General features: G+C 39.9%; 1 protein-coding gene across 10 annotated transcripts in view; it reads left to right on the top strand.

Annotated features, from left to right (window-relative positions):
- herc1 (HECT and RLD domain containing E3 ubiquitin protein ligase family member 1) overlaps positions 1–12190 on the top strand; it is a 68690-nt gene that overhangs the window by 35577 nt on the left and 20923 nt on the right. For 7 of the 10 annotated variants that reach the window (XM_066647791.1, XM_066647797.1, XM_066647798.1 and 4 more), the window contains exons 37-48: positions 168–697; positions 1452–2194; positions 3943–4159; positions 4584–4744; positions 5023–5139; positions 5752–5968; positions 6270–6391; positions 7459–7688; positions 8447–8715; positions 9440–9492; positions 9643–9843; positions 10853–11027. In XM_066647791.1, the coding sequence (XP_066503888.1) occupies positions 168–697; positions 1452–2194; positions 3943–4159; positions 4584–4744; positions 5023–5139; positions 5752–5968; positions 6270–6391; positions 7459–7688; positions 8447–8715; positions 9440–9492; positions 9643–9843; positions 10853–11027 (3035 nt within the window). The remainder of the gene's footprint in view (positions 1–167; positions 698–1451; positions 2195–3942; positions 4160–4583; positions 4745–5022; positions 5140–5751; positions 5969–6269; positions 6392–7458; positions 7689–8446; positions 8716–9439; positions 9493–9642; positions 9844–10852; positions 11028–12190) is intronic. The other 3 variants (XM_066647794.1, XM_066647792.1, XM_066647793.1) reach the window with 3 other exon arrangements.

Raw genomic sequence — 12190 nt, 5'->3', positions numbered from 1 at the left:
TGCCATTTCTGATTACATTTATCATAAAATATGTAGATAATGGTTGGAAATTATGAAAATTAGTGGTTTTAAAATCTGCCGAATCATCTGCAAGTACAATTAGATCATTTTACATAAAATAATTTATTCTTTCTCTATCCCTCATTCCTTGTTTGTCTCTCACTCAGGTTAAAATCTGTGACATGCAAATGAGGGGTACACCTCGTGATCTTTTGCCTGGTGACCCCATCTGCAGCCCTGTGGCCACTGTTCTGGCCGAAGCCACGTCACAGCTGGTCCGGATACTTCACCGCTCAGATCGCTGGACACAGACCATAAATCGGTGTATGCTGCAGCGGCTTCAGCAAATCAGGAGCTGCCTACGGGATGGTGGACCCCCACCAGGGGTCTCCAGGCTCCGCAAGAGCCGATCAGCACAAAGCCGTGAAGAGCAGGATGAGAGAGAGGACGACCGGGATGAGGAGCGAGGGAGGAGCAGTCGGCACGCCTTGGTGGAACTTTCAGAGGCTCACTTGCGAACGCTGTGCAGCCAGGTGTGGCCTGTGCTGGCAGTGATTGGAGGGACAGACGGTGGACTGAGGGTTGGAGGTCGCTGCGTGCACAAACAGACCGGGAGACATGCTACACTCCTGGGGGTGGTGAAGGAGGGCAGCACATCGGCCAAAGTACAGTGGGACGAGGCAGAGATTACCATCAGGTAAATAATAAAAAAAGTACACTTTTGTAGAATAGATACCATTTTCCAGTCCTGAGTCTGGAGTACAAATTCCCACTTATTTTAATATGACCAACTTATCAGGTTAAAATGTTTATTAATTTTAATGCTAATAAATTGGAGTAGTTAAGTGCATTAAGAAAAGGGATAAATTAATTCTACAGTTTCCCTTTTTGCAATGATAGAGATAATGTTCTTTGTAATGTAACTGTACAATATGAACTGTACAATATGTACATGTAAATTCTGATATTTATATAATTCTCTTATTTAATACTTGATTTCAGTGAAAGCAATGTACTTCTTAATAAACACTCACATTAATATTTCTCATAGTCAGCAATGTCCACAAATTACTGAAGCACAAGTGTGTAAGGCAAAATTGCAATTATTTGATAGACTGGGAAACATGATCATAAATAATTTTTCAGGAACACATTTTTTGCTTATCTCTGTATACTTGTGATCTTTCTGTCAAGCTGTTTACCATTATGCCCTTTTATTATAAGTTCTCCAACTTTGATTGTCCAGTAGTTTCTCCTCCTCTTTCATCCCATTTCTCTCTATCTTCCTCAAAGATTTTTCTAGTCCAGTCCAGCTCTGCCCCCTTTTCCGAGTTTTTTGGGTTAGCTCCATGTCTTTTGCATGCCCTCTTCCCTTTTCCCTTACATGCTCTTTCTCTACCTCTTTTTCCTCTTTCTCTCTCCCCCATCTTTCTCACCTCTCCTCACTGAAGCTTCCCCGCTTTCTGGTCGCCTAGTGACACACCACTGTACAACCTGGAGCCATGTGAGCCGCTGGCCTTTGACGTAGCACGCTTCAGAGGCCTGACAGCTGCCCTGATGCTGGACCTCACAGCTCTGGCCTCGCTGCAAGATGATGGTACCAAACCCTTCTCTTCTTCTTCCTTGTCTTCCTCCTCCCGTCGCCACGAGCGCCGGCACCGCCACGAGTCCCACGAGCCAGAGAGAGATGGTGAAGGGTGTCTGGAGGGCAGAGAGGGAACAGGTGACCTACGAATCTCCCACAGTCTAGACGAGGTGCGTGCCCATGCTGGGTCTAGCACCCGAACAGAGCCACAGGAACTTGCCACCCCACGGGGCAGTGCTCAGGAGGCAGCAGCCCTGTTGGAGGTCCATGCTGTCCAGCTCTCCTACCTTTACCTGGGCGCCATGAAAACTCTGAGCGTGCTCCTCAGCTGCAGCAAATATGCAGAACTTCTCCTTATTCCCAAAGTGATGCCCGACAGCGGACACAATGCAGACTGCGGCAGCCCAGGCATAAGTGTCTCCCAGGAAGAGGCCGAGATGCGGTCAGCACTGCAGTTTCTCATGCGGCATATGGTCAAACGGGCTGTGATGCGGTCACCCATCAAGCGGGCACTGGGACTAGCCGACCTGGAGCGGGCACAGGCCATGATCTACAAACTAGTTGTCAATAGTCTGCTGGAGGAGCAGGAGGGGGGAAGAGCTAAACTATGTGAGTCTCTCTTGGAACTTTTTGGGCAATTTCTTGCATTTTCTTTGAGTGAACACTCAACCAAATACAGACAAATTGCTCAGTCAACCAAATACAGACCTCAAATATGATTTGTCACAACCAAGACATGTTTGCACTTTTAGTTTTTTAGTTTACTTGCATGGTTTGCAATTTACCTGCACCTAATGTTTAAAAAGTAGTGGATGTTTACAGCTACCAGTAGGGCTGGATGATATGGCCAAAATTTATATCATAATATATTTCTTAATTTCAGTCAAAATGATTCAATTCCGATATCCATATGAAAAATATAAAAGCCACAGACGAACTGCCAAAAACATACAAGAAACATGACATCACCATAAAACATAAAGTTCTAGGTGTTATCAATATAAATATATATTGATGAGGGCAGCACCGTGTAATGAATATCAGTAAGTGACAGAAGCTGTAAATATTGCAAATTGTAAATTTCCAGGAAATTACCGGTAACTTTCCATGGGAACTTTGTAAATAATCTAAAATGTAAACTTTCCATGGACATTTTGGGAAATTTGGGAATTTATTGGAATTAATAGGAAATATTGGATAATTTAAAGGAATTATATCATAAACTGTCCTCAATGTACTTTTTTTTTACACCAACAGAAGACATGAAGGCATAACAATACAAATAATAACTGATATAAGTGATGTCATAGTTGATGCACGTGGCATTTTTCAGTTGTAAAAACACTAAAGCAAATGGTCTTTAGAATGTTAAATAAATTATTCATAAATATTAATTCTTGGTTGGGCAGCACGGTAACGTAACAGGTAGGGTCGCAGCTACACAGCTCCAGGGCCCTGGAGATAGTGGGTTCAAGTCCTGCTCTGGGTGACTGTCTGTGAGGAGTTTGGTGTGTTCTCCCCTGTGCTTGTGTGGGTCTCCTCCAGGTTTGTGTTCCTGCCTTGCGCCCAATGATTCCAGGTAGACTCCCGACCCAGCGCGACCCTGAACTGGATAAGCTTTTACAGACAATGAATGAATGAATAATTCTTGGTTACAGAAAAGCAAAAAATATAAGTAATTAGCCTATGCTAGCCCTGGTAAGCTAACCTCTTGCTAATCTGCTAGCCTAGTCTCTTAAATTAAATTGCCAATTGAGCTTTTCTGATTTACCAGATAGCAAGCAACTTTGAGATTACATTTTAATTTAATAGTTGCTTAAATGTTTCAGTGCCATTACTGTCAACAATATGAACCTAATCAAAACTTAGCTGACATTAGGTAGTCCTTGGGTCCAGATTTGTGTTTTCAGTAGAGGAGAGTGTCAAATTTCTAGAAATCATCTGGACATATGCTGTACATGTGATGGAGGAATGAGCAGTGCAGGGGGTGTGGTCTCAATAGCTCTTCAGTGTGTAATTTGCCATGTGCCTGGGAAAGAAGCAGCTTTGCTATTCAACTGTTTTGGTGTCATATCTAATTATTTTAGCCAAGAATATGCTTTAGTATATTTTTTACCAACTATATGTAAGATTCTCACCTTTAACTTCCAATATTCCTATTTTATTCCCATTAATTCTCATGGTAAATTTCCCACCTTCAAAAATTCCCAGAATTTTCCAACCCTATACTTGTAGCTCCATTGCAAAACCAAAATGTGCCTCATGTCTTGTGATTGACTGTATTTGGGACAAAAATAAAAATATCTTTTTGGCCACACCAGTACTTTAATCAGAATATAATGATAAATCTGTTGTAGTAGATCCAGAGTGTGAGGAGGTAGAGGGAGAGCAGCAGTTTCAGACTCCAGTCACCACTTCCCCTTCAGCTTCCAGCAGCACCTCCTTTATGAGCTCTTCCCTAGAAGACACCACCACAGCAACCACCCCTGTCACCACAGCAACCACCCCGGTTACAGATGCTGAAACAGCACCAGCCTCTGAGTCACCGGGTGTTATGCCCCTCAGCTTGCTCAGGTACACACAAACAAACATTTGTGCATACACAACATGAATCCTGTTTATACTTGGCATTAAAATCTGCCCTGTATCTGGATGTTGTCCATATACACATTTAAAAGAAATTATAGTGGCACTTATAGAAGTGTTCTGATCCAGTTCCTCATCTCAGATTTTTTGAGCAAGATTTGTGACTGGATGTGTGTGTGTAAGTTTGGATAATGTACATTGTGTTTGTTAACATTTATTGCTGCTGACGTTGCTGCTCAAAAAGGATCAGGTTTAGTTTAAAAACTGCAGAGGACAACAAGATCTGATCAGTATCAGGATGATCAGGTTACAGACTTATAAGAGAACATTCATTCATTCATTGTCTGTAACTGCTTATTCAGTATGAGTGAACATATTAAAAATATGTGCCTGATTTTGTTTGAATGAACAGACAAATGTTCTCCAGCTACCCCACGACAACTCTGTTGCCAGCTCGCAGAGCTCAGACTCCACCGGTCTCATCTTTACCCACATCTCCATCAGATGAACATGGACGCAGACAGAGCCTCACCTCCCCTGAGTCCCAACCTGCCAGAACCACCAATAGAACAGGTGCACACTCACAAACACATCAAGACATACTGCCTAATACACATCTTGTGTGTTATATTGAGTGTTAAAATATGTGTGATATATGAATAATCACGTTGGTTTCATACATTTTTGAATATTGTTTGTATCAAATCTTGAAGCCTTGATATGTCAAATAGTTAAACTATCACTATTAAAATTTGTAGGTCACTATTCAAATATTTTATATAACCCTAGCCATAGTAAAAAAAATAACTACATAAGTATAATTTTTTAATTTATTTATTTATTTTGACCAGCACTCTCGGACCCCAGTAGTCGCCTCTCTACGTCTCCGCCTCCTCCTGCCATCGCAGTGCCTCTGCTAGAGATGGGATTTTCGCTCAGACAAATTATGAAAGCTCTAGAAGCCACAGGTATTCACACACACAAATAAGCAGCAAACACTGTGGACCTCTTTCTTACTGTTTGCTATGTTTGGATTATGAGAACGAGAATGAGAGATAAATGAGACAGCTAAAGCATAAACATTTTAGGTAAAGTTAACTGTACTGCCAGATCCACTACCATCAACAAAATAAAGAAATAAAATATAGGTCCATTGGCCTCACACAAAAATAGTTTAGGTTTTCTCAGGTACAATATGGTACTACGATCTAAGTCCCTAGCCACACAGATATGTTTATTTTTAGTTTTGGCCTTCCGTCCACATGAAAACGGCATTTTTGGTCACTGCAAACTAAGGTTTTTCGAAAACGTTCTCCAAGATTCTTGAAAATGTCATTGTCACTGTTCTCGTGTTCAAATACCTCCTCACTCCCTATATAATGAAGTACATGAGTCATTAAATTATAACTAGATCTCAGATTCCCACATATGAGTTAATATAAATGATGCTGCATTATGAATATATAATGCACTACTATGCTTTATGCTACTATTATTTTGTACTGTAACCATGACAATAAACCTCAGAATTTAACAAATCCATCTGCTTTAAAGCTCAGTGCTTATTTGTGTGCTTCTAGGTGCCCGGGGTGAGGCAGATGCTCAGAACATCACTGTACTGGCCATGTGGATGATTGAACATCCAGGCACCGAAGACTCAGAAGAGCCCCATGCTACAGCTCCTGATTCCTGCTCAGGAGCATCAGGAGGCAAGAGTTCCGAAAGAAGTTACCTCCGCTCTCCTGGAGACATCCCCAATGCTGATGCCGCTGAAATGGAGGAGGGCTTCAGTGAGAGGTAGGAGTCTGAAAATTCATTCAGTTCAAATAAAGCTGAATAAAATAATAATCTTATTAACATCCTATTTGTTGAATTCATTTTCCCATGTGGGGTTTAATATTGCAAACTTTTTTTGTTTAGAATGTTAATTATAAATGAACACCCAGGGCTTTATTTATCATGTTACCTACTTTTACCTAAAATAACTAAACAATTTAAGCAAATGTCTAATTGCTATTTTCCAGACCATTATTGCAACTAAAGTTTAAATTTAAAATATTTTTCTTCACTTTAACACTAAAAATCTGTCTGTCCTCAGCCCTGAAGGACTTGAGCAAGACTCTGCCACTGCGTCGACTGGTCATGCTCCCAGGGGACGCTCAGCCGGCAATAGGAAACATCGCTTTGATCTTGCGGCACGCACTTTACTTGCTCGTGCAGGTACTCTTAGTACTCACATAATGCTCACAATTTACAGACAAGCACCTTTTTGTAACAGTTTAAAGTAGAAGGCAAAAAACATCCATAAATTTGACTGTAAGTTAATGTACTGGCATTTTCTTTTTATTATTTTTGCATCAAGTGTCTTGGCTCACCTATTACATTGTAAAGAACAGCTTATATGTAAAAATTAAAATCTAAAAAAAAAAAAGAGATATATTGTCATTTAGGTGATAATGCTAATTCCTTTAGGTCATGCTGAGGACTGTCTGACCTTAATCATAGATTTTTAAAATTAGGTTGCTTTTAGACCTTGTTAGGACCTTTAGGTTTGGTCAGAAACAAAAAGCCTGTGCAAATGGTGCCTCAGACCCAAGACCATAATTTGTTCCGAAAAAAAAAGGTGGTCTGAGTTCAAATCACACTAAACCAAGCTTCGGGTATGCGTTATTTTGTTTTTTTGTTGTTTTTTTAATATTCGGACTTTAGTGACCAGGCAATTTACTCCCTGCCTTCATTGCAAAAATAACAAAACAAAACAAAAAAAATATGTTGATTGTCTTGATTTTTATATTGGTTGTTACAATAGTAAACATAAATAAAAGCTAACATTTAAACAGGGGGTTCCCACTGTGCTACTTCTGCTTTATCCTAAACTTTACAGTAGCACATGACACAGGGTATAAAAAGAATAGTACATCATTATCAGAACGGTACTGATAGGAGGAAGGATAAAATTGAGAGTTAGTTATGATGTTTAATACATATTTCTGCATAAACAAAATGTAATCTACCTTCTGAACTCAACAGTAGCGACGGTGTGTTTACATCACTAAAAAACATGATAATTAATCACATAAAGACGATTAATTCCCTTTTTTTTTTTTAAACATTAAATTCCTGCTGTGTTAACAAGTTAAGTTTGACAGAACTGGTATATACTAACATCTCTTTAACCATTAAAAATTAGCTCAGATCTTATTTCAAAGATCAGATTTGTGAAACTGATATGAATAAAGCCTGGCATAATATAACTCTGCTTGCATTCTCTTTTTGTGTGTGTGTAGCTGGTCTTTACCGCTCAGTGCAGGCCCACCGCTCTCAGGTGCGGAGAGAAGGCCCTGGGCTACAGCAGGACCCTGGCTCATTGGGTGGTCTGTATGACTTCAACCTGGATGAGGAGCTGGAGCTGGAGCTGGACCAGGAAGCCATGGAGGCCATGTTCTCTCAGGAACTGGCCTCTGACTCAGACATCCTGGGAATGTGGATCCCGGAGGTACTGGACTGGCCGACATGGGTGTGTGTGACTGCTGCTTTACTACTCCCTAACCACATTAACATAACAAAACACAAACAAACACATTCATCAGAAGCAGGGCAGCTTAGGGAGGTGGAAGGAGTGGGGTTGGTTTAATTTATATTTTGCAATTTCTGCAGTGCTGAACCCAAAATAGCAACAACAGAGGCCCTATTACACTGAGAGTCTGCCTATTCCAACTCAGTGGAGCATCACAATGATTTTGAATGTGTAATTTTAAGGTAAAAATACTACCTAGTTTTGATTTAAATAACATGTCTTAAAATAAACAAAATGAACAGCCTAAAGTATTCAGATTATATTTAGCAAAACTTTTAAAACTAACTAGTTGCATATTATTCAAACACAGATATCATAAGAAATATTAGATATATTTATTAGATTTAAATGATTTCACTTGCTCATGGAACTCGCTTGTAATTTACTCATTCATATAGTCGTTCATGGTTAGCCTAAAATCATTTACTAGGTGGCACTCTTTAGAAACTGCTAAAGTGGGTGCTATTCACTCTTTCTTTTTTTTTTTTTTTTTTTTTGCTGTGTGTTATGAACCTGCCAATTATTTTTCACTTTCTATGGATTCTGTTCATCATGTGGAGCAATAACATGCTAACACTTTACATAAGGTTTTAGCTTCCCACTGTTTTTGGTTTCCATTGTAATGTTTATTTGATCTCAACAGGGATGTGGCTAGTCTGTATTTATGTGTGTGTTTATGTTTGCTTGTGTGTACACAGCATGTGTGTGAATCTGAGGACCGTGAGGAAGTGGTGGTGTGTGAGCTTTGTGAGGCGAATGTGTCCAGCTTCAATCAGCACATGAAGAAAAGCCATCCAGGCTGTGGACGCAGTGCTAATCGTCAGGGCTACCGAAGCAATGGCTCCTACGTAGATGGCTGGTTTGGGGGCGAGTGTGGGAGTGGGAACCCTTACTACCTGCTCTGTGGAAGCTGCAGAGAGAAGTACCTTAGTATGAAAAGCAAGACCAAAGGAGCTTTGCCAGACAGGTCAGTGCATCTGTGATTACCACCTTTGCAGTTGCTTTGATTTAAAATATGTCCAGTTTGTGGTGTTTTTATGCACCAATACCACTTTTTCCCTACTAATACCGATATTTCATGTTCAAGTACCTGCCGATACCGAGTACTGATACCAACTCTATCTATCTTAACTACTAGTCAGATGCCTGTAAATCCAGATATTTATATTGTATTTATATTATATTGTTAAAGCAGTGTTCTGTATCGTGTTTTGCCCCAACTTTAAATTTAGCTGCATCTAGTGGCGTGCATTCGTGTCAGTATCTGCTTCATTGTGTGTGTCCCGAAAAGTGCCCTGTGTACTACATGTAGGGAATAGTGAGTAGTGGGCCATTTCCAACACACTCATGGTATTGGTGCTCTCTGTAGTCGATACCGATACTGTGTTTAAGTACCGGTATCGGTATTGGTGCAACACTAGTTTTTATTTCTGCCAACTGGGATCATCTTAACAGTGACATATTATGAAAAAAAAAAAAGATTTTAATGCATTAGCATATTACTAGTGCTCCATCTTACAAAAACTTAAAACAAAAATTTGTGTTTGGTAGATTATTTCTTTGATGTACTAATGCTTATTATGTTGGAAAGCCTGTTAATTTCCCTTTTAAATGGTTCCACATTTGTAAGGAACAAAATTACTTTAAATTGTAATTTTTGGTATAAACGGGCTCATTCTCATTTTTTCCAGGTATAAGGGTCACGCACCAGACCTGCTGGGAAAACAAGACAGTGTCTATGAAGGTACTGATTCTTTTTGCATGGGTATTTTGTGAGAACTCATGGATATGTGTGTATATGTATGTGTGTGTATATATATATATATATATATATATATATAATATACACATGGAGCTACACACACATGCTCATGATTTTTGCCCTTTATTGCAGAAGACTGGGACATGCTGGATGTGGATGAGGCTGAGCGGTTGACAGGGGAAGAAGAATTTGAGCTGCTCTCGACACCACTTGGACTCAGCGAACGCAGGCTTGTTCCTGAGGCTGTTCACTTCCCTGACACAGACCCTCTTGGTGCATCCGTTGCCATGGTTACTGCCACTAACAGCATGGAAGAGACTCTACTGCAGATAGGTAATTCTAGGTCTCGAAGTCAACTTTATTCTCTTTCCTTCACACCACAGATGTGTCGAATGACCCTGCATTCACACTGGCAGCGATTTTACGTTTTTTGTCGCCCAAGTCGCTCTGTACTCATCACCTTTGTGTTTCTGAAGTCAAGTTGATCTTTGGTTGCCTTGCCTTTTGTTTATTGAAACTTTCAATAAAACTCACAGACTCCACAACCTCCACATTGCCTAGGTTCAGTCAGTTACTGGAAATCACCAGCTCTCTTTGAAAATTAATGATGTCCAGCCACTTTATCACATCACATCATGCAGTGTTAGGAACCAAATGTAGTTTGTCCCAGACACAATAAATACAGACAATTGAGTGTTCAAACATGGATACAATCTCTTCTATACAAATGAACTGTACTAACAGTGAGCATAGGACTATAGGGACTAGACTGACTGTAGTGAAATTTGACCCGTTGTCGGTCTACAACAACAAAAATATTGTGCGTTATTTCAGCACATTGTCCATAGCATAGCATAACATAAAAGTGGTGATTGTTCAAAATTAAAGGGACTCGGTATAGTGCTTGGTGAAAGTAATGAAGGTCTGGTCTGTGCCTGAAATATCATGGACTCTGCTGCATTAGTACTGAAGACTTAAGGAGTTATCCCCAGAAAGTTTGAAATGTAAATAATATGGCATGTTTCCTTTTAAAAACAAAGTGAATCAGTAAGGGAACATCCATCATAATGGTAATGAAACTGCAGTGATTTTAGTTTGCTGTGGTGTCATGAAAAAATGGATGTAATATTTCCTATATTAATTTCATATGAACTGAAATCGTGATTGTAGCTTTAACACTTTCAAATAATCCTCATGAACTGAAAATATTGCATTCCATTTACACTGTGTCAGCAAAATGTATACTTCTTTGTCATACACGTAAGATAAGGCGGGTTATCCTTTAAAGTTTCTTTTTTTAAATTTTGAGTCGTTCTTTGTGAATGATTTGCTTTAATTACAGGATGCCAGAGTTCAGTGGATAAAGGCTCATCTGGCCGCATGTCTCTGGGGGAGCAAGCAGCAGGCCTGCAGAGTTCTGCTGATCGCCTGGTGGCTCTGAGGAGAGTCACAGCAGCCGCCCAGGTCCTACTCGCAAGAACCATGGTCATGAGAGCACTTTCCTTGCTGTCAGTCAGGTGAGAGTGTGTGTATATTTTGTCACTGTGTGAACAAAACCTTGAATCTCCTATATAATGACCAATAAAAATGGTCCAGAGTACCATTGAGCTGTAATAACAGTAATACATATACCACAGAATTAAAAACGTGGGCAGCATCTCAAACTGAAGGCAGTTTTTCAGTATGATGACTTTTATGTGGTGTGTCAAATTTCTGTTTTGTATCTTAACAAATGCCACAAAGACCACAAATTTCATTCATGTGCATTTATGAGAACCACAGGGAGGGTGTGCCCTGAAAACATGTAGGCGGGGGGACACTACCCCAGTAACCCACTGCAGCTTTAAGTTTAGTTAAAAGATAGAAAGAAAGCTGATAACCAAAAAATAATTTAGAAAACACTTCACTCAACTTGAGGCTTTATCATTTTATCCTTGTGTTTTGAGCCTCAGTTCACTGGAAAATCACTTGCTGTGGTGTGCTAAACCACAAGTGCCTGTAAGCTGGCCAGCTATGCTTCTAAACAGTGTAGAGCCAGTATTATTTAGCTTATTTTCGAACTATTCTCTTACTCTAGCCCAAGTTGCTAAAATTTGCTCTCTCAGAAACAGGTTGTTCATCATCAACATGTGTGTCATTGTGATCTGTCGGGCTGTGCTGAGCTGAACGGCACAGCGATGAAAACCCTTCACTCAACACACATTCACAGATATGAGGTTGATGCAGCCCGACAGTGCACCCCCAACCCATGGTAATACCAAATGCCATGTTAATATTTTGAGACATGTATGATGGTATGAAAACCGTGGGTACCAGTCCAGAGTATCTTGGGAGACAAAAATATTGTTCCATTAAAGGGAATGTTCATGATTATAGGGAACTGCAGTTTTCACTGCTTTTTTCTTACATCCAGAAGCTCTTTGGCCAATTTAGGTGGAACGGTATGTTTGAGGAGAAAAATAACTTTTGTTAATGCATAGCTGTAGTATAATTTGTCTGTAAGTTTTTACAGAAACATCTTCTGAATTTTATAAGAATTGTTTTTTGATTACAATCGTGAAGGTCACCTTTAATTCTCATTCAAAGTTAGAATGTTTATCTCTCCTGTAAAGTTACCCTTTTTGGAGTTTATGTGTGTATGTGTGTGTGTGTCTAATTTGCAAACATTTGCCTTGTTGAG

The sequence above is a fragment of the Hoplias malabaricus genome, chromosome 16 (genome assembly GCF_029633855.1).
Source record: "Hoplias malabaricus isolate fHopMal1 chromosome 16, fHopMal1.hap1, whole genome shotgun sequence".
Classification (NCBI taxonomy): Eukaryota; Metazoa; Chordata; class Actinopteri; order Characiformes; family Erythrinidae; genus Hoplias; species Hoplias malabaricus.
The sequence above is the reverse complement of the archived record's forward strand: the minus strand, read 5'-3'. Positions and strand labels throughout refer to the sequence as shown.